The sequence below is a fragment of the Eleutherodactylus coqui genome, chromosome 3 (genome assembly GCF_035609145.1).
Source record: "Eleutherodactylus coqui strain aEleCoq1 chromosome 3, aEleCoq1.hap1, whole genome shotgun sequence".
NCBI classification, from domain to species: Eukaryota; Metazoa; Chordata; class Amphibia; order Anura; family Eleutherodactylidae; genus Eleutherodactylus; species Eleutherodactylus coqui.
This window is the reverse complement of record NC_089839.1, coordinates 83,672,643-83,690,172: the sequence shown is the minus strand read 5'-3', so window position 1 is coordinate 83,690,172 and position 17,530 is coordinate 83,672,643. Positions and strand designations below refer to the sequence as shown.

The following is a 17,530-nucleotide window of genomic DNA, read 5'->3' as shown; positions in this document are numbered from 1 at the left end:
AGAATCCTAGCGATTCTCTGCTCATGGGATTTAAATCGTGGCATGCTGCGACTGCCGTGATTCCCCACGGTGATCCTATCTGTCAGATAGGCTTAGCTTGGAGACCTGCCAGCGCTCTCCCCTCTTCTGCCGCGGCCGTGGACAGGGGGCCTTACTTAACACAAGTATTGAAATATTTTGGCATATGAACACGATAATCGGAAGTTTACAAGGCCTAAAGAAGAAAAACGGTGATTGACTTTCCCTCATAAAAATAGTAAAACACATGATAAAAAGTTCTTCATTTGATCTTCTATATACATATACTTAAAGAGGTTGTCCTGCGCCGAAACGTTTTTTTTTTTTTTAACCCCCCCCCCCCCCCGTTCGGCGCGAGACAACCCCCGATGCAGGGGTTAAAAAAACAAACCGGAGAGTGCTTACCTGAATCCCGGCGGTCCGGCGTCTTCATACTCACCTGCTGAAGATGGCCGCCGGGGTCTGCTCCCTCCGTGGACCGCAGCTCTTCTGTGCGGTCCATTGCCGATTCCAGCCTCCTGATTGGCTGGAATCGGCACGTGACGGGGCGGAGCTACACGGAGCCGGCATTCTGCACGAGCGGCTCCATTGAATACAGCAGAAGACCCGGACTGCGCAAGCGTGGCTAATTTGGCCATCGGAGGCCGAAAATTAGTCGGCACCATGGAGACGAGGACGCCAGCAACGGAGCAGGTAAGTATAAAACTTTTGATAACTTCTGTATGGCTCATAATTAATGCACAATGTACATTACAAAGTGCATTAATATGGCCATACAGAAGTGTATAGACCCACTTGCTGCCGCGGGACAACCCCTTTAACTATGTAAGCCTTAACTAAGCTGAGGAATGCTTAGATATTAACCAATTTATGATAAAAGATACAGCAATCGACACGTGACTAAAGTAGAGTTTTGTCCAGAGTCCGACGTCACTGCATGTGCTAAGTTTTAATAACAAATAATCAATGAATTGTAACAAGTTCTGCATATATATATATACTGTATATATGTCAGGGTCCTCTAGCCTTGTTTTCAATATTTGGGGGGGGGGGGGGTTGTGCTTGTTAACATAAAGTGAATCATTTGTGATTTAGGACGGGCTCACACAGGCATAAGATTACTATGTATTACGCAAGCAATGTCTGCACGTGTGATACACGGTAATTTGAAGGCAATCAAATACATTCCCTTATTCCCTTACGCTATGTTGCTCACATACATTGCATACAGGCGGCGTATATATGCTCCATTGCAATGAAGCAGTGTAGAAAATGTAAACAAAAAAAAAACAGGAAGTCTGCGGATGGCAGCGTGCGTGAAAGACGCTGTCATGCGCAGTACAATATGGCTGCCATATGTGGCGATAGGCTGGCTCACTGCTGACTCCACAGCGGTAAAACCCTGCAGGAATCACACAGGGCTTTCCGCATACGGCCGTGTAAGTCTGCCCTTACACAAATTCTTTGTGACCGGTCAGTGATTCTCTGAGCAGCTCATACGTAACCCTGATTTAGAACACAAGAATATACCCGTAGCGCTATATTGTGCTGAACGATTCACGAAAGCATTTCCCAGCAGGATAATGCTCAGCCGCAAACAGCAAAGGTGTCACAGGAGCCTCCACAACATTACCACACTCCCGTGGCTGCCCGGTCGCTACATTTATCGCCAATAGAACATGTATGGGACATCTGCAAATAAGGAAGATGGAATAAAACCTCTACAGTGCCACCTATTGGAAGGCAGCATTCCTTCAAGCCAAAGTCAGACTTAAAAGAATGCTGCCTTCCAATAGGTGGCACTGTAGAGGTTTTATTCCATCTCCCTTATTTGCATATTACCCAGAGGAGCGTGCATGGCCATATGAGTCTCCTCACTCACCGTCTAAGTGCTCTCCCTAAGGAGAAAAGATAGCGTTTGGGACCATCTGACACACCAACTTCAACAGCCTACGAGTTTGCATGATGTAAAGGGTGAGTTACAGCAACTGTTGGACCCATATAGTAACATAGTATGTAAGGTCGAAAATACATATGTCCATCCAGTTCAGCCTATTACTCTCCAATGTTGATCCAGAGGAAGGCAAAAAAAACCAATAAGGTCAAAGGCAATTTTCCCCATTTAAGGAAAAAAAAATCCTTTTGGACTCCAATCTGGCAATTGGAATATTCCTTGGATCACCGACCCTTCTGATGTTATTAACCCCTTCATGACACAGCCTATTTTGGCGTTGAGGACCAAGCGATTTTTTGGTATTTTTCCATCTCCATTTTTCAAAAGCCATAACTTTTTTATTTTTCCGTGGACGCGGCCGTATAAGGGCTTGTTTTTTGCGTGGCGAACTGTAGTTTTTATCGATGCCAATTTTGGGTACATAGACTATATTGTAAAATTTTTTTATTTTTTTTTAATGATAGCAGAGAGAGAAAACGCATCAATTCTGCCATAGATTTTTTTATTTTTTTTTTACACCGTTAATCATGCAGCATAAATGAGACTTTCCATTTTTTCTGCAGACCGGTACGGTTACAACAATACCAAAATTCTAACATTTTTTTTAGGTTTTCCCACTTTTCTGCAATAAAAACCCTTTTTTTTGGAAATCTTTTTTCTATTCTAAATTGCTGCATTCAAAGTCACGTAACTTTTTTATTTTTTGATGTACAGAGCTCTATGAGGGCTTATTTTTTGCGAGACGAGCTGTAGATTTTATTGGTACCATTTTGGCGTACATACGACTTTTTTGATCACTTTTATTGCGTTTTTAGTGAGGCAAAATGCTAAAAATGAGCATTTTGCCTCAGTTTTTTAGCTTTTTTTTTTAGCGTTTTTTTCGGTGCACAGTCAAAAGCATGTGCAACTTATTGTACGCATCGTTACGGACGCGACAATACCAAATATGTGGGGTTTTATTTTATTTTTACCTTTTTTTTATGCTAATCTGAGAAAAAGCATAAAAAATGGTTTTTTTACTCTTTTTTTTACATTTTTTTTTAATTCATTTTTTAAATCTTTCTTTTTTTTACACTGTTTGTGTCCCTCTGAGGGACTTTAATCACTGCCCTGATGATCGCTGTCATAAGGCATGGCAGAGCTACTGCTCTCCCATGCCTTATCGCTCATACAGCGATCTTAGGCATAGGCAATACAGGACGCCAGTGTCTGGCGTCCTGTTGCCATGGTGACAGGCCGGGCTCTCGCGATGACATCGCGAGTTCCGGCCGGAGACACAGAGGGAGCCGCGCTCCCGCTGTGAACTCTTTCCCTGCCGCGATCTACTTAGATCGCGGCAGGGAAGGGGTTAACAGTGGCGGGCACATCTCCGATGTCCCCCCGCTGCTGCAGCGAGACGCCGGCTGTGACTGACAGCCGGCTCCCGCTGCGGGATAGCGCTGGATCACATATGATCCAGCGCTATCTCCAGGACGTAAGTTTACGCCCTGTTGCGGGAAGTACCCCGCTCCCAGGACGTAAACTTACGCCCTGCAGCGGGAATGGGTTAATGATTATAACATATAATATTGTATCGCTCAAGAAAGGCAAACATGCCCCTCTTGAACCCTTTTGTTGATAACCTCTCTGGGTATTGTAGTCCGCCCATTCCGTTTATTACTTTAGTTGCCACCTTTGTATCCGCTCAAGCTCTGATATGTCCTTCTTGAGTATCGGTGCCCAAAACTGTACAGAATATTCCATGGGTGGTCTGACCAGTGACTTGTAAAGAGGAAGAACAATGTTCTCGTCATGCGCCCCCAGACCTCTTTTGATGCACCCCATGATCCTATTTGCCTTGGCAGCAGCTGCCTGACACAGGTTGCTCCAGTTAAGCTTACAGTTAACAAAAACCTCCAGGTCCTTTTTCATATCAGTGTTACCCAGTGATTTCCCATTTAGTGTGTAATGGTGACATGTACCATGTTTCCCAGAAAATAAGACCTACCCCAAAAATAAGCCCTACTCTTATTTTAAGGCGGGTTGAAATATAAGCCCTCCTTTGAAAATAAGCCCTAGCTACACTACATGAAAAACAAAGTACTCACCTCTCAGGCGCTGTCCCCGTCCCGCTCGCTGCTCTCTAGGCACTTTGGCAGTCTTCCGTGTCATCCTCAGCGCTGCAAGCGCATTCTCTTCCTGGTAACGCGGGTTGAATGGTAGAATGCAGCCACCACCACCACCCATCCCCCCACCGCCAAAATTAAAACACTCTGCCTCTTTTGTGGCAAAAATTAATATAAGTCAGTCTTATTTTCGTGGAAACACTGTATTTCCTCTGCCCATGTGCAGAACCTTACATTTGTCAGTGTTTCAACTCATTTGCCAGCCCAAGCCTCCAACTTATCCAGCTTTTCTTGCAGCCGCCTTGTGTCCTCTCGTGTGTTCATTTCTTTACATTGTTTTGTATCTTCTGCAAATATCAATATTTTACTGTGCAATCCTTCCAGCAGGTCACTAATAAAACAAATAGAGCCTAAACCCGCCCCGTGTGGTACCCCACTAGAAATAGTCACCCAATCAGAGTATGTACCATTTACGAGGGGCTGCTGATAAGTCTTTGGCTTTGTGTTCTTTTTTGTTTCTATGGTAACGAATGTTACATCCCATCAAAAACCTTATGTCTCTAATATGTGTTTTCAAACTTTTGTGTTTGTAGCTTATGGCAACAGTGATCACTACAGCAGTCACTACAATAGTCACTACAACAGTGATCACTACGACAGTCACTACGACAGTGATCACTACAACAGTCACTACAACAGTGATCACTACAGTGATCACTACAGCAGTCACTACGACAGTGATCACTACAGCAGTCACTACAACAGTGATCACTACAACAGTCACTACAACAGTGATCACTACAACAGTCACTACAACAGTGATCACTACAACAGTCACTACAACAGTGATCACTACAGCAGTCACTACAACAGTGATCACTACAACAGTCACTACGACAGTGATCACTACAGCAGTCACTACAACAGTGATCACTACAGCAGTCACTACAACAGTGATCACTACAGCAGTCACTACAACAGTGATCACTACAGCAGTCACTACAACAGTGATCACTACAACAGTCACTACGACAGTGATCACTACAGCAGTCACTACAACAGTGATCACTACAACAGTCACTACAACAGTGATCACTACAACAGTCACTACAACAGTGATCACTACAACAGTCACTACAACAGTGATCACTACAGCAGTCACTACGACAGTGATCACTACAACAGTCACTACGACAGTGATCACTACAGCAGTCACTACAACAGTGATCACTACAACAGTCACTACAACAGTGATCACTACAACAGTCACTACAACAGTGATCACTACAGCAGTCACTACAACAGTGATCACTACAACAGTCACTAACTACAACAGTGATCACTACAGCAGTCACTACAACAGTGATCACTACAGCAGTCACTACAGCAGTGATCACTACAACAGTCACTACAACAGTGATCACTACAGCAGTCACTACAACAGTGATCACTACAACAGTCACTAACTACAACAGTGATCACTACAGCAGTCACTACAACAGTCCTGGACGACCGAGGGAGGTTGTCCCGGAGATCGTCGATGCTCTGCACAACCTCATACTGGAGAATCGGCCAATTTCAGCTAAAGGAATAGTGGACATCATGGAGATTTCTCGTGAACGTGTTTGTGTCGTTATCCATGAACAAGACATCTGCAAAGTGGGTCCCCAAATGTTTGACAAGGGATCAGAAAAGCATGCGAGTGAAAGCTTCCAGCTCCATTTGTCAGCGTTTCCGGACTGACAGGAACTTCCTGGATCGACTGGTCACTATGGATGAGAACTGGATTTATTTGTATGACCCTAAAACCAAGCAGCAGTCAAAAGAGTGGAGGCACAGTGGTTCTCCTCACCCAAAGAAGTTCAGGGTGCAAAAATCAGCTACTAAGGTGATGGCATCTGTGTTCTGGGATAAGGAGAGTGTGCTGATGGTGGACTACCTTCAAAATGGTTCCACCATCAATGCAAGGTATTACATTGAACTTTTGGACCAGTTGAAGGCAGCTCTGATGATGACCGGTTTGAGGCACAACCGAAATCCTTCTTTTTGCAAGGCTTACAGAACTTGGAATACCGATGTAAGAAGTGTGTTGGCATCAGTGGGGAGTATGTGGAAGAAATGTAACGTTTTATCTTCCTATCTTGTTTCTTTCTTTCCAAAGACTTATCAGCACCCCCTGGTATAACCACCCTCTGCTTTCTATCACTGATCCAGTTACTTACCCACATATGCTGCAGGATACCATACGGAACCTCTACGCCTCCATGCCTGCCCGTGTCACTTCTTGTATCCAAGCTAGATGAGGTACAACAGGGTACTAGAGCCTCCTTGCCTGCCCGTATCACATCTTGTATCCAAGCTAGAGGAGGTACAATAGGATACTAGAGCCTCCTTGCCTGCCTGTATCACATGTTGTATCCAAGCTAGAGGAGGTACAACAGGGTACTAGAGCCTCCATGCCTGCCCGTATCACATCTTGTATCCAAGCTAGAGGAGGTACAACAGGATACTAGAGCCTCCTTGCCTGCCTGTATCACATGTTGTATCCAAGCTAGAGGAGGTACAACAGGGTACTACAGCCTCCTTGCCCGCCTGTATCACATTTTACATGTTGTATCCAAGCTAGAGGCGGTACAACAGGGTACTAGAGCCTCCTTGCCTGCCTGTATCACATTTTGTATCCAAGCTAGTAGCAGTACAACAGGCTCCTAGAACCTCCATACCCACCCGTATCACATCTTGTATCCAAGGTACAGGCGATACAACAGGGTACTAGAGCCTCTATGTCTGCCCGTATAACATCTTGTATCCAAGCTAGAGGAGGTACAACAGGGTACTACAGCCTCCTTGCCCGCCTATATCACATTTTACATGTTGCTTCCAAGCTAGAGGCGATACAACAGAGTACTAGAGCCTCCATGCCTGCCTGTATCACATTTTATATCCAAGCCAGTAGTGGTACAACACGGTCCTAGAGCCTCCATGCCCGCCCATATCACATCTTGTAGCCAAGCTAGAGATGGTATAACAGGCTACTAGAACCTCCATACCCGCCCGTATCACATCTTGTATCCAAGGTAGAGGCGATAAAACAGGGTACTAGAGCCTCCATTCTCGCTGTTATCATATCTTGTATACAAGATAGAAGCAGTACAACAGGGTCCTAGAGTCTCCATGCCCACCTGTATAACATGTTGTATCCAAGCTAGAAGCGGTACAACAGGGTACTAGAGCCTCCATTCCTGCCTGTATCACATGTTGTATCCAAGCTAGTTGTGGTACAACACTGTCCTAGAGCCTCCATGCCTGCCTGTATCACACCTTGTATCCAAGCTAGAGGCCATGCAACAGGGTACTAGAGTCTCCATGCCCGCTCATATCACATCTTGTATCCAAGCTAGAGACGGTATAACAGGCTACTAAAACCTTCATGCCTGCCCAAACCACATCTTGTATACAAGATAAAGGCGATACAACAGTTTCCTAGAGCCTCCATGCTTGCCTGTATCACATGTTGTATCCAAGCTAGAGGCGGTACAACAGGGTACTAGAGCCTCCATGCCTGCCTGTATCACGTCTTGTATCCAAGCTCGAGGCGGTACAATAGAGTACTAGTTCCTCCATGCCCATCTGTATCACATCCTGTATCCAAGCTAGTAGCGATTCAACACTGCGCTAGTTTCCTAGAGCCTCCATGCCACCTGTATCACATCATGTATTCAAGCTAGAGGTGATACAACAGGGTACTGGAGCCTCTATGCCCACCTGTACCACATCTTGTATCCAAGCTACAGGTGGTATAACAGGTACTAGAGCCTCCATGCCCACCAGTATCACGTCTTGTATCCACACTAAAGGCAGTACAACAGGGTACTACTAGAGCCTCCATGCCCGCCCACACCACATATTGTATACAAGATAGAGGCGGTGAAACAGTGTACTAAAGTCTCCATGCCCACCTGCATCACATCTTGTATCCAAGCTAGAGGAGGTACAATAGGGTACTAAAGCCTCCAGGCCCTCCTGTATCACATCTTGTATCCAAGCTAGAGGCGGTACAATAGGGTATTAGAGCCTCCATGCCCACCCGTATCATGTCTTGTATATAAGTAGAGGCTCCCTGAATGTGTGACTGTCATCCAAACAATCAGACCGCAATAGGGCCGCGTTAAAAAACATGTCTGCGGAGTAAGGGAAAAACAAATGGCCGTCTACGCAACTCCACTCACCGCTACGGAGCATGGCTGCACATGGACAGGGGTTTTCCTTCTCTGACTTTTGAATTGCCATCACACTAGATGTGCTTCTCAGGGATTGTTTACGCAAATGTTTTTCCCGTGCGAGTTCTGTCTGATTGCGAAATGGATGGAACTCGCATGGGAAAATAAGCCACTGGTTACAATGGGTTAATGTACATTAGCGATGCTTTCTTGTTCGCACCCATAGTGAAACATTGCAGCAGGACCTATCTTTGTGCTTTTGTTCATGAATGCCCACTATTTACTATGGGTGCCTGAAAAAAAAAAAAAATGCATTCGTATGTGATTTTTGGGATTAAACAGATGCGTGTGATAGAAGAGAATGTGCAGAATACAACCCACTGATCTTTAACTGGTTCATTACCAATTTTTCTGCCCTATCTTATGTTTGTGCACCAAAAAGTCCCACAGAGTCTATGTGAGGTGCGAGGCACGCACATCTGCCCGCGTGGGTTGGCACTAAGCGCAGCGCCTACCTGCAATCACAGGCGCCACTTTAGGCAAGTTAGCCTTTTAAATCAGGGAGCAGCGATTCCCCCGCTTGTGCGAACAAATGGTGCCTGCAGACATACGCTCCGTATTTACACAAGCATGAGCGTTAAATACACTTGTTCACTGCACACACAAAAAATGCGCAGCAGTGAGCGTATTCTGTTACACGCTCGTCTGTTGAAACCATAAACCCGGCTATACCTTGTACACATCCTCTCCGTCTCCCAGACTTCAGATTGGACTCACAAACTTGTCTAATAAAATAGTCTTTATTGGATCAGTCTAAATAAAAAGTCCAATAATACCGTATATACATCACTGCGCCAATTTACAGCCCCAACAATAACTCACACCGCGACCATAGATTTATAAGACCCTCCTAATATTTCTGGGTGACCCCTTTCTAAAATTCCACACCTCAAAATAAACCCCCATTGAGGATAAATCCGTCTGTAACCTTCATAGAAGCATCTCCCCCCGCTACACCCAGATCTGCGCTGGCGAGGGCGCTGCCCATTGTAACCTATGGAAATACACGCCAATGCAGCAGAAAATGACCCTGACAAGGCTTTATTATTCCTCTCATTGGTACAATTTATGGTTTATCCCTCCAGCGGGTTTGTTTCGATGTCCACACAACTGTAAATTTTCAAAACTCCAGATGTTTCTGATAAACTATGGGCACCGCTGCCAACCCAGACATGAAGTGCCATCCCTGCCCATCTACTAAAAATGTGGCACTAGAAGAACCAGCAATGAATTTCTCCATTTCTTTGGGCACTAGACCATCACTCATGGTGCCCACATCACAGTGTATATGGCAGAGCAGGGTACTGGCAAGCAAAGTACTGGCAGCTTCACTGACCTTTGACCTCCACTCGACCAACTGCCATTTCCTTTCAACTGACGACGGCAGCGGTTGGAGCGAAGACTATTGGATTGAGAAAAATGTCGTCCAATGGACATAGAAATGCCGAAAAGCGTAAGAGAGAAGAGGACAATTTGATTGGACTCACGGAGATAAAGAGGAGGAGGAGCGGAGAGGATGAGGAGCCAAGACCGGGCACCAGCCAGGACCCTCTACCATCAGACCGCGGATTTAACATCAATCGCTTCACCGCCCTTCAGATCTTGGGCAGAGGAAGCTTCAGCGAGGTAAGTTATATGACTTAATTATATATATATGAATTTATAAGCTTTTTCTACTCAAGGGACAGATAGCTTTGATTGTGGGGATCAAATGTGGGGATTCTTTTTTTGCAGCGGTTCTGATGCAGTTTTTTACGCCAAGTGTGGCAGAGCTGTGGCAAAAATGCATATTTTTGTTTCAAGTTTAAGAATTTATTAACTTTTTTAATATCTGGGTAACAAAAAAGGAAGTGCTGAGGGTATTGCAGACAGCAGGCGGGTGTAACGCAGGACCCCAGTCCAAGGAGGAGGTTGGAAAGGGCCAGACTGAGGCGCTAAAGCCATATAAAGAAGGTCATAAAATGCCTGAAGACAAACATGCCCGAGTATAACTTGGTATTATTACACTATATTTAGAGAAGACCTTCCACTGTATCAGCCTTATACTGAGAGGGAGGGACACTAGCCGTGGTCTCGGGGGCCACAGTCCCAGGGGTCCAAGTCCACAGGAATAAATAAAGGGTGTGAGAACCTGCTTTGGGCAAGGTGACCCAAAGCTCTGAATGATGGTTGTGGAAAAGGTCCGAGCCGCAGCTAGATTTACTGTATCCAAACTGTCCGCTGGTAATGTCTACTTATTATAATAGTACGATGTAATACTATATAATGTTTGTTTCCACTAATAAAAAAAATCCATCCAAAATGTTTTTGTGATTATCTTTCTGCATTAGACGGTGTAAATTAAAGGGGTTGTCCCGCCGAAGGCAAGTGGGGGTATACACTTCTGTATGGCCATATTAATGCACTTTGTAATGTACATTGTGCATTAATTTTGAGCCATACAGAAGTTATTCACTTACCTGTTCCGTTGCTAGCGTCCTCGTCTCCATGGTGCCGTCTAATTTTCAGCGTCTAATCGCCGGATTAGACGCGCTTGCGCAGTCCGGTCTTCTTCTCTTCTGAATGGGGCCGCTCGTGCCGGAGAGCGGCTCTGTGTAGCTCCGCCCCGTCACGTGCCGATTCCAGCCAATCAGGAGGCTGGAATCGGCAATGGACCGCACAGAAGCCCTGCGGTCCACCGAGGGAGAAGATCCCGGCGGCCATCTTCACCAGGTAAGTAAGAAGTCACCGGAGCGCGGGGATTCAGGTAAGCACTGTCCGGTTTTCTTTTTTAACCAGTGCATCGGGTTTGTCTCGCGCCGAACGGGGGGGGGGGGGCTGTTGAAAAAAAAAAAAACCCGTTTCGGCGCGGGACAACCCGTTTAATGTTAATTCCATTGTGGAGGGTATATACGCAACAATAGAGAACAATGGGCTCCATTTTGCTTATGTATGCGGCAAAATAGGACATGCTGCGTTCTATTTTGCATTTGCGTATTACGCAATTCCAACAAGCGAATGTGAGCGGCACTGCGTAAGACAATGCAATAAATTGCCTGCGAGATATAGCGTATCACATGGGTTTACAGCGCCTGCATGATACGCAATTTCTATATGTCGTGTGCGCCCAGCTCTATGCTCACAATGCGGATTGTAAATCTGCTTCGTGGCAATTGTGAGACGCACAAATAAGAACTCCTTTCTTTTGAATGAGGTTCTTATTTGTGCATTTCGCTGCGCACAAATCTTGCGCGCTCTTCTTGGCCGTGTGAAGGCGGCCTAGTGATAAATACCCCATGTAATAAATGTATATGACTTTCCCCTCTGGCCGCTGTCAGTGATAATTTCCTATTTGTTCTCTTGAGGTGGTCCTGGCATCTTTCCCCGGAAGGAACACCTTCATGGCTATCAAGGTTGTCGACAGAGAAAAGAGCAAGGCAGACAGCATAAGGAGAGAGCGGCGGATACTCCTAAAGGCCCAAGACTGCCCCTTCATCTGCCATCTGTACGCCGCACAGCAGTCTGCAGACCGGGCCTACTTCATCACGGAGTATCTGTCCGGAGGAAGCCTGGCAGCGATGATCAGGATGTGCGGCAGCTTGGACATCAACCATGTGAGGTGAGTAAATGACTAATCAGGAGACGGAGGGGGGATACTGAGGGCGACATGACAGGTATAGAAGAGTGGAGGACATACAGGCTGCCATAAACAGCGCCTCTTCTGGTGGGGACACTATGATGGTGACATGATGTCGGGGGACTGATGTCATGTCATTGATACTACACTCTTTTCTCAGATTCTACACAGCGGAGATAGCATGCGGTCTCCAGTTCCTGCACCGACGCTACATCATCCACCGGTAAGTACAACTGTCCCACATTTCCCTGCTTCCTTGTGATGGTGAAGAAAATGTACCCAGCTTTCCCAGAGTCCTGAATTAGAACTGGTTTGGCTGCGGTACATTCCTAAGTCCTCTGTAACACTGAACAGATTAACATTTCTCTTTTTTTCATTGCAGTGACATAAAGCCGGCGAACATCATGCTGGACGGAGATGGACACATCCGCCTGATTGACCTGGGGCTGGCCCAAGACGGCGTTGTCCCGTCTAAGAAGATCAGCGGCGTGACGGGCACATATCGATTCATGGCCCCAGAGGTGCTTCGTGAGAAAGACTACGACGCAGCAGTTGACTGGTGGAGCCTGGGGATTGTCGTATCCTGGATGGCGACAGGACAGTCCCCTTTCTACCAAGGCTCCTCCAGGAGGAAGATCATCAAGTCCATCAAAAGAAAGAAGCCAAAATTCCCATCCTGGCTGGATGCGGACGTAAAGCATCTTGTGAAGAGACTGCTGCGAAAGAAGCCTAAGAAGAGGCTGGGTGTCCACAAGAACATCAGAGGTCACCGCTTCTTCAACACCGTAAATTGGGAGGAGCTGGAACTGAGAAGGGCAGAGCCGCCATTCAAGCCCTTCAGCAGAGTTCCGAGGAACCGAGACCTGCCGTGGCCGGAGGATGGGACACCTCTTCACCCCATAGACGGATTCTCGTACACTTCACCAAGCTGGACCCGGTAAGATCTTCCTCCTCCAGGGATGATGTTCTTCAGGCAGACCTCTGTGTTCACCATCATTGTTCCTCTGGTGTCAGACAGCACAGGAGGTCATATAATAACCCTGCTTCATGTCACCATGTCTGGTCCGCAGACTACTCCCTCCTCGGCTACATTATAATTGCTCCTGTAATTACTATGTCTCTGCTTCTTCTTAGGATGACGAGAAGAATCCGATTGTGAAGGAAGCCTCAACCATCTGGTAAGTACCCTCTATATACCTACACATACATATCTATACACCTATATACACCTACACACACATATCTGTAAACCTATATACACCTATACGAACAGGACACCGACAATTATATCCATACGCTGTAGCAGAACCTCACACACCATAGAAAGTTTAATATATAAAATATCTTTTCTTTAGATCAGATACCAATCAGATCCTGATACAAGCCGTCATGTTACAGAAGTTCACTGGTTTACATCCACAACTGGTAAAACTGACCATTCTGTCTTATGTCTTGTAGGCTCAACCCGTGCCAACTATCTGCTGAACCCACGACTCTGCTGTTGTAAAGACCCCGGCTTACCAGCAACTTCCTCTCTCCACCAACTGCATCCTGCCTTACCATCATGCTACCCCGAACCCCAACATCCTGCAGCTGACATCAGACATCATCCTCTCCTGAAGACCCTCTACACCCCCAGGAGCGGCCTGTGCTTGATTGGTAACTGGCGAGTTCAGGAACAATAGCCCGAGTGACTATTATCCCTGAACTCCTGGTTACTAGTAAGACCTCGGCACAGGCCGGGTAAGTAGCACGCACCACATACATGAAGGTTAGACACTAGTGTAGACACTAACACATACATAGACACAAGTATACACACAGATAGGTGTAGTTGTCGGCTTTGATCCAGGGACTTGCTCTGATCGCCATATTTGGGGTCAGGAAGGAATTTTTCCAACTTGAGGACAATTGGCTCATACCTCAAGGAGGTTTTTGCCTTCCTCTGGATCAACTCACAGCCTTAAATAGGGTTAGGTCTTATTTATAAGGAATCAGCCACATAAATAACATAATATAAACATAAAGGAACACAATCTTTAGCTGACATCACATACACTAGGGAGGTGAGCGGCTGGCGTTGATCCTGGAATTTATTCTGGTCGCCATATTTGGGGTCAGGAAGGAATTTTCCCCCCTTAAAACAGGATAATTGGCTCTTTCCTGAAGGGGGTTTTCGCCTTCCTCAGGATCAACACAGTCTATAAACAGGTTTAGTCCAATACACTTTATATCTCACACAAACAATAAATGGTAACAGATTTATATACATTTATGGAAACAATAATACATTTTAGAAAGTCAGGTCAGATTTCGGCTTTGATCTTGGGACTTGTTCTGATCGCCATATTTGGGGTCAGGAAGGAATTTTTCCCCTTTATACAAGAATAATTGGCTTTTTCCTATCAAAGGGTTTTCGCCTTCCTCTGGATCAACGGCCTCAACATTCCCCATAATAAAATCTACCATTTCCTACAACTAGAAATAAAAGGTTCTTTCTCCATAGATCTTTGTGTCGGTGTCTTTATTTCTATTGGATGTCTTAATGTTCTCTCAATGCCACCAGAGATCGTATACCAAAGGAGCAGTGATGGGGGAGGGGGGCGCCCATGTAGTAACACTTCGTCACCCTTCAGATCACATCTGTCTTTTTGAGTTCTAAAAAGAATAGATGGATCATCAAGAGTGCATAAACCACCGGGTCAGGTCCGTGGTGCATGTCAATATTTCCCAGCGGGGAGTCCCCTTGTCACTGAACACTGCGAAAGCACTGTCACAGTGTTCAGTGACAAGGGGACTCGCCGCGGGGAGTAAAGAATCCCCTGCCACAGCTGTGGCAGAGGTTTTTTTCATCTCTGCAGGAAGTTCCCTTGTCACTGAACACTGTGACAGCACTGTGATAGCTGTGGCAGAAGATTGCGATGTTCTCCCACTGCTTCCAATGGGACCGGCGCTTCTATATCCCCATTGAAAGCAATGGACTGCCGGCAAGCCCTGCAGGGATTTTAGGGGAAGGGCTTTAAATATAAGCCCTTCCCAGAAAATCAGCCCTAGAATGTGTTAAATATTATATTATATATATATATATATATATATATATATATACACACACTCACCTCTTAGCAGCTGCTCAGGTGCATCCAGCAGCTTCTTCTCCCTGCACTGCTCTGAATCTCTTTCAATAGGTGGGGATTTAAAATTCCCACCTGCTCAAAGGGATGTATCTGATTGGCTGAGCGCTCAGCCAATCACAGGCAGAACTCAACCATTCATTGAATGACAGCTGAGTGCTGCCTGGGATTGGTCACAGCGCTCAGCCAATGACTGGCTTGAATTTAATGAATGGCCAAGCGCTGCCTGTGATTGGCTGAGCGCTGTTTCTCGTTTTGATATGTAATGCAAATGGTTTTAGATCACAGGGTGCATACGGTGGCAGTTCTGGTTGACGTTGGCTTTGGGTCATTTTCTTTGTTATGTATACATATTTTTTTTTATTCTGTAATTTTTTTAAACTTATTTATGTAACAATTTTTTTACCATCTATGATGCCTGAAAAATATAAAAAAATATCCGAACTTCTATCACACTTGGAGGCTTTTATGTTTCCATCGGTGCTCCGTTTCTAACACGTTTGCTGGCAAAGCTAGAAAAAAAAATTGGCCCTTGTTCCGTTTTGTACATAAATAACAAAAACACATGACACACGGGTGACACACGGAACAAATACAGGTCAGCACGGACAATAGACATGTATTACAATTGGTCAGGTTTTCACAAACCCAAATCAGGCCGCTCTTCTGAATACGCCGTCTGCACAGGAGTGGATGCGTTTCTGCAGAATAAAAGTTGTCTATTTATGAACACAACTGCGTTTGGACTTTTTGCACGTACAAGTCGTGCGCAAAAAAATACGTACCGATGTTCCCAGCCACTAAAATAGCCAAATTCTTAAATGGTTTCAGAGGGGTTCTTTTCCAGCACTAATGAGCGGGACAATGCAGCGTGCCGCGTGAAAGAACCCAATGAAACCCTTGGACTAACTTCCCACAAGCGAGGGCGATAAGTGGCCGTGAATCACACCCCCATGTGTGTTTCTATATCAAAATAGCCTCACATTACTGTGCTGCAGCGGAGGATTGCAGAGTTTATCCCATTGTTTTCATTAGGAGACCTCGCATTGTGTACCTAACACGTGGCGCGATGCTGCCGCCGGGCCCATGGCACACAATAGGCGCTGCGATGCGAGAGCAGACAGGAATATACAACATGCTGCAATTTGTTTCCCACACAACATCGCATCGCGGTGCCACATGGGAAAACATCGCTCATGTGTATGACCCCAGTGAAAAGAATACACAATACACAAATCTAACACAATTTTCTCACCCCTGTGAAGCCGGCCTTAATGAGAATAGTTTTTCAGAATTTTTTGATACTTTAAAAATAAAAAAAAACAGTCATGATTCGTATTTTAAATAACCCTAAAATCCTACATTTTCATACAGACCTGAGCCCAATGATAAGCTGACTTTTCTGTTCTGTAAAGAACCGAGGGATCTCCGTGCTGCGGCGTATTTTTTTGCTAATATGTTGCACCCGGCAACTGTCATCTCATTATTATCACAGCCAGGATTGCAATGGAAGGTAACACCTACCCTTCATATAGATGAAACAGGATCTACCATTCAAAAAAGGTGATTGTCACAGCTCACCTCCTCCACTCCCTGCAAAATAACCTTTGCACAGGTCATACAACATGCCTAGAACAGTCTCCCATAGAAGCTATGCATCCCCTCCTGTCCATTGTGTGAATGATCTATTAGGTTGCTATAAAGCGTATCTTCATGGGACTCTTCCACACGAGCGATGCGTTTTCACGCCAGCTGCATCTCGGTCGAAATACACGTGAAATGGAAAAGGCTGTGATCGAGTCGCGGCCTAAACTAGCATTTTTTTTATTATGATTCATATGCACTGGTGCAATGTATTAGCATAAAAATACACCGCAGCGCGGAAATCCCTCGGTCGGCATAAATCCTCGGAATGACTAATAATGCCTAAATAGAGGCACCTGTCAGCTTTTGGCATTTAAACTCCCCCTGCCTCCCTTTATTTGCAGCTCCCATAGGAGTCTATGGGAGCCGCCAGCGTATATCTGATTAAATATACGGCAAGAACTATCTTTCCCAGCAGAGTATAAATTCAGATAATACTACGGACGAGAATACTGCTAATGGAAACTATTGAACTCAATGCTTTTGTTTCGGCCCATTAGGCGGTGGTGATTATCACGCCAATCTGAAGCGGCGCTCATCCTGACTATAACGGGAAATTGCTGTCCGGGTGCCGTCTGCTGCAGCCCCAATAATGAGAAGTAATTTAATTATCCAGTAAATGTCCATATAAACTCCTGACAATATTCAGAGATCTCCGCATCTCAGTAGACGCGGTCATTCTTACTTCAGTGGGAAGAACCGTCAGAATGTAAAGTAAGGGGTCCTATAGGTTTGATGGTGATCTAATGTAATGTGACAACAGCCTACAGTAATGGAGAGAA

At 45.4% G+C, this 17,530-nt stretch overlaps 2 protein-coding genes across 2 annotated transcripts in view; one reads left to right on the top strand and one right to left on the bottom strand.

The window, feature by feature from the left end:
• The window catches only part of NPHP1 (nephrocystin 1), a 181,929-nt gene that overhangs the window by 95,192 nt on the left and 69,207 nt on the right, over nucleotides 1-17,530 (bottom strand). The window lies entirely within an intron of this gene.
• LOC136619665 (protein kinase C delta type-like) lies at nucleotides 9,777-13,467 on the top strand. The gene is made up of 6 exons (XM_066594429.1): nucleotides 9,777-9,983; nucleotides 11,702-11,955; nucleotides 12,134-12,196; nucleotides 12,356-12,910; nucleotides 13,108-13,151; nucleotides 13,432-13,467. Exons 1-5 carry the CDS (start codon nucleotides 9,777-9,779, stop codon nucleotides 13,130-13,132), a joined length of 1,104 nt encoding a protein of 367 aa, XP_066450526.1. The 3' UTR covers nucleotides 13,133-13,151; nucleotides 13,432-13,467.

What these genes read in the sequence shown, in the direction of transcription:
- LOC136619665 (XM_066594429.1), top strand. Translation starts at nt 9,777, where the DNA reads ATGTCGTCCAATGGACATAGAAATGCCGAAAAGCGTAAGAGAGAAGAG. An exon ending in GCAGAGGAAGCTTCAGCGAG is followed by an intron (nt 9,984 to 11,701) that starts GTAAGTTATATG and finishes TGTTCTCTTGAG; the next exon opens with GTGGTCCTGGCATCTTTCCC. An exon ending in ACTTCACCAAGCTGGACCCG is followed by an intron (nt 12,911 to 13,107) that starts GTAAGATCTTCC and finishes GCTTCTTCTTAG; the next exon opens with GATGACGAGAAGAATCCGAT.